Raw genomic sequence first — 9,203 nt, 5'->3', positions numbered from 1 at the left:
CAGTAATATGGTAAATGCACTGAGCAGCTAAAATAGCAGAAGTAGCCATGGATTCTGCAACAACTATGCTGCAAACTGGAATTATGCAATTGCACAATCCTCCAGGTTTCTGAATCTCATGAAAACCTCCCTGTCACCAAACAGTTTCACTTTTAGGACATGTTTGTCAGATATCACACAAATTCACCTAAATCTTTTTACTTTTGTCTCATCTGACATATCCTTGGAAGAATAGTAGCATTATAGGCTCTGTTTCCCAACCAGTGTAAAAGTAATACTCAGGACACTGAAATTTCTGATTATTTATTATGGCACCTCAAAACATATAAACTCCATTGCTAGATGTTTCAAATGAGTCCTAAAGAAATAAAATGAGTTTTTAAGGCAGTATTTTATAAGATTTTGGTTAAGAATTTTTAGAATGTTACTAGATATGAAATAAGAGTTTTGCCAGGAAAACAAAGAGTCTTCTTAAAATAAGGCTTCCTTTCAAGAAAGCAAGTATGTGTTTGCCTGTTTATCACATTTTTTGGCTTATCAATATATATATTTTGAGATAAGTGTGGTTTTGAAACATGAGAAAACAAACTAAACCTGAAAATACATTCCTGTACTTAAACACAAACATCTCATATTTATATCCACACATTGCTATTTACTTTGTAACATGCAAGTTTGAAAAAACTCCATAGCCTGACTATGAATGCCTTTTCTATTTCAGATTTTACTACTTTAGCAATTAAGGATTTAGGTCAAAATTTGGCTTACTATTAATTATATTAACTATGTAACTTTCATTATCTTGTACAGAAGGATGTTTGTAGTAAAGCCTAAAACCAAAGTGATTTTTTTATAAAACCTCACTTTAAAATTCCATTAGAGTAAAAACATTTTCACTTCATATATTTGACAATTTTATTTAATAGCCTCATAAGTTCATAATAGTTACATAATAGTTACATCACGGCTTTTAAAAAGAATTGCACTCAGCTACTCAGTCCATTGAAATACTAGAAAACAGGGAAAAGGAAAATATGGAGTGAAAAGGAGCTCTGTCCACTGAACCGAGTTGTTTGCAGTAAGTTCCTATTGAACCAGATGATGTCCTCATGCTTTCTGGTAGACTCTAACACACTTGACACCATTCATGTCACATTCCTAGAAGATAAAGAGATGGATTTATTAAGTTTGCCTCAGCACAGACTATAAGGAAAAAAAAACCTTTTAGAGTTACATTTCAGGCTACTGGGCAGCAGCACTCAGGGATCAGAAAGCGAGACTGAACTCACCACCACCAATTGTCCATCCACTAGCTTCCTTGTTATTATGGTCTTCTTGCCATCCCATTCCTGCTCCTGAATCAATGACCCATCATCTTTTAAGCTGACAAGGGTCTGAAAGAAGAACCTGAACATCAATATTTTCCCATGACATCTGATGGACACTGAGGCTTTCCAACACATTATTCCAAATGAAAGACTCCCACCCCAACTCACTCAACAATAATTTTGTCATTGACATCTACAGAGCCAGGATAGTATCTTAAATGTTTTATTGATCTTCTCCTTTTCATAACTCACTGCTCAGTCACATTTCCGCATCAGACAGACCTTTGACAGTACTCACAGCTTCAATTAACAGGAGCAGAAGATGTCCTCTGTTCATCTCTTTGTACATGGGCTTTGAGCATTTGTGTAACATTTATCTGATCTTGCAATAATAGATGAATTGAGAGTATGTGCCTGGAGGGAGGGGGGTGGTACACAGAGAGCACTCACACTAGGAAATGAGACATTTTTCTTTTACCTCCTTTTGGATAAATATTCTCCCTACTCGGCGCAAGGAGAAGTGCTTTGCTTTGTAAAACTGGAGATTAGGGACTGTGATTCAAAGGGCTGCCTTGCATGTCTCTGACCCCACCCCACACTGAATCAGGCTCTCTTGTTATGCAAATATGAGACTGAGACATTAACCCTAGGGCTGAATTGCCTCTGATTAAACATCAATGGCATTTTTTCCACAGGCTTCAAATGAAGTGGCGTTTGGCTTTAACAGGGATTTAGAGGTCTGTTAGTTTTACTAAAAAAAAAATGCTTCTCCTACAAAATGAAAACAACAAAATACACAAGACCATTGATTTCAGCATTTTCCCTCTTTGGAATTCACTTAATCCACGTAAAAAAAAAAAAAAAAAGAAAAAAGAATTTATTTATTTCAATGAGACTTAAAAAGACAGCCCCACATCAAATAAAGCATTGTTAGTGCAGATGTCAAAACTGATTTTAAAACAGTATTTCCATCTGTAAAACACCCAAAGAATTGTGCTTTTTCAATAAAGTCTAGTATACTGACCTGAGTTTTCCTGCCATCTAATGTATTTTCTTCAAATTTCTCATCAAGCTTGAAGCTGACCTGTGAAGTTTTGAAGGTGCTTTCTGTTTTCATGGTGATTGTGTCCCCGTCCTTAATAATGTAAACATCTGGTTTGGCCATGCTTCCCATTTTTCTCATGGCCATACCCACACCTGCAAGGCAAGAGGTACAGTGTCACAAAGTCAGCTAAACCCTCAGGCTTGGGGCCACACAGGAATTCAAATACCTAATTCCCATTTAATTAGGCACTTAGGTACACTTGAGAATCAAAGCTCAAGAGCAACAAAGAAAAAGGATGTTTTAAATTATCCAGTGATGAGGAAGGAAAAAAAAGCTTATTCCCTTCAAGTTCTGAGCACTTTAAAAAATTCTAGAAATTATTTTTAATTGACAGATGAATACACTTTATTTCAACTCACTCAAGAAATACCCTTCCACCACTTTGTACACAATTGCCAATATGCCATTTTTAATAAAATTTCATATTCTACATCCTATATACAAAGTATCAAGTTGTGAACTAGAAAACCACTATCATGCAAAACAGTGCTTACACATATGCACACACACGCAAAAAAAAAAAAGATCACAAAAGAAATGAAGAAATAAGCTTTGTGGATGGCTGAAAATTCATCAAAACTCTTCAGCAAAAGAGATTCACCCTGCCTCAGCCCATGCATGCACTGTTTCAGGGGTTTTGAATCTTCTTGATCTGAAGGACGAAAACACAAATAAGAGGGTAGCAGGCAACAAATGTGAATCCATCAATCTGGAATGTGCAGACCTAAACAGAGAAGTGATATGCAATGAAATGGAGCCCAAAGTGCCACCAAGTCAGTGAGTGCCTGGGCTCCACAGCTGGGGTAATTAGAAAATCTTGTCATGCATCAGAATGACACTCCTCTGGGCTTACACAGGATACCTGGGTGAGGGATGACTCCACAAAGCAAAGATTAGTTTCTTTGAGAGGTGGCAATAAAGTACTTTGCAGACACTACTTCTCCAGACTCAACTGAGATTCCAGGAGAGAGCCTTAAGCTTGAGCCCACAGAGAAAAACAAGTCATTCTCAGTTCAGCTTTTCTGACCAGAACTGGAAACTATTGCCACCGTGACCCACCCACACACCCCCCATTGTTGTCACCCCAGTCCAGGGTCATCAGTGAGTTATTTGATCAGCTACAGGTTGGAATCCAACCAAATAGAGATGAGCTGCATATGTTTTCCATCTGGCAAGGAGTGAAATTCAAATTTCTTTGTCCTCAAATGTTCTTTTACACTGACTGAGCAGAATTTGCATGATTTCATTTATGGTGCATCAACAGGATCAAAAGCAGAGAGTTTTCTAAATAGCCAGAAAAGGTGAAAAACTGTAAATGGTTCCTAAAGTGTGACTTGGAGTAAATTTAATTGCCTAAATTGTAATTGTAAAAAGGAAGAGTGACTGGTTTATGATTGCAATCCAAAACCAAACAGCACTGAAGTTGCTGCCTATACAGGGGAGGTGCTCTGCAGTTGCAGCACTTAATTTCTACTTTGAAGTTGCAACCTGGCACACGCCTAGGTCTGGTTGTTGGACATGAGCACCACGGTATCCTAATCCACGGTTCAACAGAGCTGAGCTTAAAATTCTTGATTTTCCTCCAAAGTCTCCCAAAGGCCTCAGTCCAGAAGGGTTTTTCACATCACAGCTATCACATACTGACAGGTCTCTCAAAATATAATTACAGCCACCACTGTCTGCAGAGTGTGCACAGCCATCAGTGTCTGCAGTGACACCTTTTGTATTTTGCATGAAGAGCACAAGACCTAAATTCCTTCCTCTCCTCCCTCTAAATACAAGGCTACATTTTCTGCCTTTTGAGAAAACATCCTGGCTTTCATCAGTGAATAAATTGCAGAAAATAATAGCTCCTGGTCTACACAGACACTGCCAGGAATCTATCACCTGTCAGCCAGGACGCTCACAGGAAGGTGGTAAATCTGAGCTTGCAAAGGAGGCTCCTGGTCTGTTAGGTCTATTCTTCATTTGGTAACTTCGTGTTACAAAATGTAGGGCAAACCTGGACGCAGGAATAGCATGCCAGGACCACCCCCCTCACATAAGGGTGCCGCTACCCACAGGAAAAAACAGTCAAATAGCCTCCGCCGGGGCAGCCTGCTGCCAGCCACCTATAGGCAGCTGATCCAGTTAGGCTTTCTCTGGAGGAGACACCCAAGGTGACTCCACGAGGAGGCAGCCCCGGCTCAGCAGGTCTGTGTGGCCGCCCCGGGCGCGATGAGCCAGCCCCGCTTGGGCAGCAGCGCTGCCGTGCGGCATCTGCGACCCGCCGCCCCTCCCGGGCCAGGGCAGCGCCCACCCCCCGGGCCCCCGCCCCGGGCATTACCCGGAGAGGGAGGAGCGAACCGGTCTAATCTCAGCCGGACTGCTGGCACGGGTTGGTAATCCGGGGTGCTGCGGCGGGAGGGGGCAGCGGGGAGGGCGCAGCACAGGGCGGCGGGAACGTGCCTGCCGCCACTGACACCTGGCTCCCAGCAATTATTACGGTGCAAAACATCGTGCCGACATCTTTAGGACGGGGAGCCGGAGACGGCAGCTCTCCCGGGAAGAAGGGTCTGCTCCCAGCCAGCAGTCCCTCCCAGGCGCCAGGGGAGGGGAGCGCAGAGTCCCCGGTGCCGCATCCCGGAGCATCGACCCCGCAGCCGACGCCCACTCGTGGCTCACGGACGGGCTGCACCCCACCCTCAGGCCCGGCTCCAGGACCGCGTTCGCCGCGGACCTTGGACAGAGCCTCGCCGGCCAGCAGCCGCGGCGACAGCGGCACGTCCCCGAGGCGGCATCGAGGCATCCATCCATCCATCCATCCCTCCATCCACCCATTCCTCCCATCCTCCCGGGGGCAGGGAGCTGCCGGCTCCTTACCCAGCTCCTTCATGTACTCTTCGAAGCCTTCGCTGGAGATGAGGCACCATTTGCCTAAAAACGGGTCGATAGCCATGGCGGCGGCGCTGGAGCTGGCGACGTCCCTGGAAAAGCGTAGAGACAGGAGGACGGGCTGCAGCAAGGCTGCGGTCGCCTTTATAGCGGGGCCGGCAACATGTGCCGCCGGGAAGAGCCAATGGGGCTCCCGCCGAGCCCCCGCCCGGCGAGTCCCGCCCGCGGCAGCGGCGGCAAGAGCGGGCACGCCGGGATGCAGCCCGCCCTCCGCCCGCACACACACGCACACGCACACGCACACACACACGCAAACACAAACACACACACGCAAACACAAACACACACACACACACACACGCACACGCACACACGCAAACACAAACACACACACACACACACACGCACACGCACACACACGCACACACACACGCGCGCGCACACACACACACACACGCACACACACAAACACACGCAAACGCGCACACACACACACGCACGCACCCCCTCTCTGCACACCGGGACGGGAACGCCCAGGAACGGTGGGACACTGACAGAGCTTCACGCCAAGGGAAGTCGTGACCTCAACGCTTCTTCGGACACAAAAGCTTCAGGCACCTACCGTGGCGAAAGAGGCCGGTGCGCTGAGCACTGGGCACTCATGGGCTTCAACCCGGACTCCGAGATTCTGGCGCCAGGGAAGTTAAAAAAACGAAGTCCTGGGCACTGAATGCTAAATTGTGCTCTCTATATATCATACTTTTTTGAAGGATAATTTAAGAATGAAGAAGCATCATATAGCACAGAGACAGAGTAATAAGGCATCAGCATTCCAAAGCAGTTTATTGGGATTGATTGTCAGCCTTCCCAACAACCCCCCAAATCCCACTGGTATATCACATATTACTGAACTATAGCAATCCATAGCTTGCTGCAACCTAGGAACAGACCTGTTACGTACACACAGTGATCAGTTAGCAAACAAGATTGATCAAAATACAGAACTAATGTGGGTACTTGCAGTACACAGGAAAAAAATCAAAGCCTGAATGCAATCTCATGCTTTAGCATTGGAAACATGCATATTTGTTATCTTATTTTCAGTCCATATTGAACTGCAATACCCTAATTCCTACTTCTTAAAGGAAAACACTGCAGCAGCCGCTACTGTACACTGGCACAGAAGTGGCGTCATAAAATATAAGCTGCTAGCAGGCCCTGTGTGGTTCGGGCCAATCTTTTGCCAAATTCTGCCAGGTGAGCAAAGAGATTTACTGTCATGTTCTGTGAGGAAGCTGCTATTTCTAAGTCACAACAGAAATCCTGATTCCAATGTACTCCAAAGATTTGTTTCTACCATCAGGCTTATGCCAATCTCTGTCTCTTTTGACCTTGTATCAGACTGAATGAAACCCACAACTACTTTCTCCAGTTCAGAAAAAGAAAAATGTGAAGATACACCTGGTGTCTGGAGGGTTTCTTATGGAGTAACCGTCACTACACTGCTAGTACTTTTGTGGAGGAGTTTGAGGTGAAGGTGTCAAACCCAGAAAAGACAGCAAGGGCTCTATGCTCATTCCAGCATTTAACATGAGAAGGTGCTGTGAAGCCAAGACTTTTGGAGCAAGGAGGATGCTTTCCCTTATGTTTTACAGCGATGAAACTGTAGGGTGGTTGGAAGCTTCAATACTTTGTAGCAAATCAGAGCTGTCATACACAGAGTAAGCAGATAATTTTTGAAACTGATTTTTTTAAAAGAAATCCTTCTGTTTAACTATCCTTACCTACGGAGTTGCCTTTAATTACCTTCTGCTTCTCCAACTATACGCTTGTTTTTAATATGCAAACAATGCTATATGTCGTCTGCTCATAAGGAAGCAAGACAGGTTGCTTTTTTTTTTGTTATTAAGTAGGTACATTGAAACACAAGACTTTCAACTTCCTTCCATTTTTATCTTTTCTTTTTTTAATCTTTTTTTTCCCCCATCTTGTGCAAGACACTTCAGAGTACATTTTAAATTAGGCTGATGTTTACTAACTAATTTGGAGTAGTGGAACCAACATTCTGTCCATCCTGCAGTTCTTCTCTGGTTGCTTACAGAAAGGATAAATGAAAAACAATTAGATTAGAGATCAAACAGAATCATCCTTCAGGAATTAAGAAGTCTTCAGTCTCATAAAGCAGAAACAATTTCTACAAATAGAAATCTTGGCTTTGTTCCATGTATGCTAGCAAAGAATTTTGGATCCACATTTCTGCAGTGCTGGCTGCAGATGGCTTACGATATGCAAATAGTATTCAGGTATAAGTGCTGATAATGCAGCAGAAGATGTAAAATCCACTATTTCCATCTAGTGGTGAGACAGTATTCCTGGATCTTAAGTACCTGGAGCTCCAGCTACATACCTGTGCACAATGTTGCTACATTTTTGAATCTTCCCATAAGTCATTTGGTCTGATTTATTCTCCTTGCAAATTTTTCAGGTCTAGGCATGTAAGTTCATACAAGACATAAGAAGAAAAGAACTCTTATTTCTATTTTATGACTGTTAGGATACAGTGAAAAATATCTCTCAATTTTTACAAAGTTCTAATGTTTTGCAAATTAATGCAGTGATATGGATTACTGGCTGTGATATCACACAGATGTTACATCTCAAAACTTTGAAACAGTATAGTGCTGAAATTTGTGGTATCTCACACAGCAAATAAAGTAACTAGAGGGACCAGAGATGTAACCTTCTGAGTAAGATACAAATGGCCTGGGCTACAAAATATACATTGTTTTTTACCTTGACAGTACAGTATGTATATTGGCTAAATATGGCCCTTACTCTGGGAGCCAAACTAAAACTTTCAGATATCCAGAGCTACCTGAGCCACAGAGATTCATCCCTGTAAATCTCAGTTCCTGCCTGGTTCAAGGCTGACATGACGATCAGACCTTTTTTGTTTGTGTAGTCTCCTCTCTAGACATACTCAAGGAGAAGCAGCAAATACATGTATTCCTACAGAAAGCGTTGAATTCCTATGCCACATATTACTGTTTCAGTGGAGACAGATTAAATTCTCTGAAGTTTTGCTAATTTCCACATTAGACTATATGTTGTCCAAGAAAAGGAGAATCAAATTTACAATGAAAAGTGTGAATTTTTCTGTGGAAATTAGCTGCACGGCAAGCACGTAGCCACAGTTAGGAGCAACCGCCACCTTGGCAGCTTGGGCCTGCCAGGGTGAATGCTTTCCAGAGGTAGTCAAGCTCTTACACCTTGTAGGAGGGGAGGATATTACAGTCCTTCATTACCAAGTGCAAAAAAAATGACCAAGGCAAAAGAGTGCACAGAGACCTTCGTTCCACTCGTTTGGGCAGGTGTGCATCGTGCAGTGATGCTTCATCTGATGTGGGAGCTGGGAAGCTGTAGCCAGCAGTTTGAGGTTTCTCTTCACATAGCCATAGCATTACCCACTGCATGCAAGCTAAGCCATATTTTGTCTTTTGGAGTCGCAATACCTGCTGTTTGGGCAGGGCACAGCACCACCTCCTCATCTGCAACATATCGCTAATCAGGTTCCATAGGAGGTGTAACTTTTTCCCTAGACCTTTACTCATTAAACTTCCCATATGTTTAACCTGGAAGGAACCCGATCTGATAGCACTATACTTTCCTTTACTGTGTAAAAGGGAGGACCTTGCTTTCTTTCTAGTATACAGACATATTGCATATATACAGTACCTTTTCTAAGAGGTAGGCTTCTTCTAGACAACATTACATCTTAAGAAAGTCTTAAAAATTGTCAGGAAAATTGGACACCACAGCCCAAATTTTACTCTTCAGCCTATCCCTAGCTGTGGAAAAATATTAAAGCAGTCCTTGAATAATAGTTACTCAGCCCC

General features: G+C 43.4%; 1 protein-coding gene across 1 annotated transcript; it reads right to left on the bottom strand.

Annotated features, from left to right (window-relative positions):
* Nucleotides 1–287: 287 nt before the first annotated feature.
* Nucleotides 288–5,566, bottom strand: FABP5 (fatty acid binding protein 5). Its single transcript, XM_017834585.1, has 4 exons — nucleotides 5,296–5,566; nucleotides 2,353–2,525; nucleotides 1,290–1,394; nucleotides 288–1,158 (listed from the first exon to the last, which is right to left on the bottom strand). The coding sequence occupies exons 1-4, from the start codon at nucleotides 5,369–5,371 to the stop codon at nucleotides 1,108–1,110; spliced, it is 405 nt and encodes a 134-aa protein (XP_017690074.1). The 5' UTR covers nucleotides 5,372–5,566; the 3' UTR covers nucleotides 288–1,107.
* Between the last annotated feature and the right edge of the window lie 3,637 nt (nucleotides 5,567–9,203).

The sequence above is a fragment of the Lepidothrix coronata genome, unplaced genomic scaffold (assembly GCF_001604755.1).
Source record: "Lepidothrix coronata isolate B3197 unplaced genomic scaffold, Lepidothrix_coronata-1.0 Scaffold235, whole genome shotgun sequence".
Taxonomy (NCBI): domain Eukaryota; kingdom Metazoa; phylum Chordata; class Aves; order Passeriformes; family Pipridae; genus Lepidothrix; species Lepidothrix coronata.
The sequence above is the reverse complement of the archived record's forward strand: the minus strand, read 5'-3'. Positions and strand labels throughout refer to the sequence as shown.

Bases quoted from the DNA above. Each gene is read 5' to 3' on its own strand.
- FABP5 (XM_017834585.1), bottom strand. From the start codon at position 5,371: ATGGCTATCGACCCGTTTTTAGGCAAATGGTGCCTCATCTCCAGCGAA. The intron at 2,526-5,295 runs GTAAGGAGCCGG...CTTGCCTTGCAG, and splicing joins AGAGTACATGAAGGAGCTGG to GTGTGGGTATGGCCATGAGA. The intron at 1,159-1,289 runs GTGAGTTCAGTC...TTTATCTTCTAG, and splicing joins TGGATGGACAATTGGTGGTG to GAATGTGACATGAATGGTGT.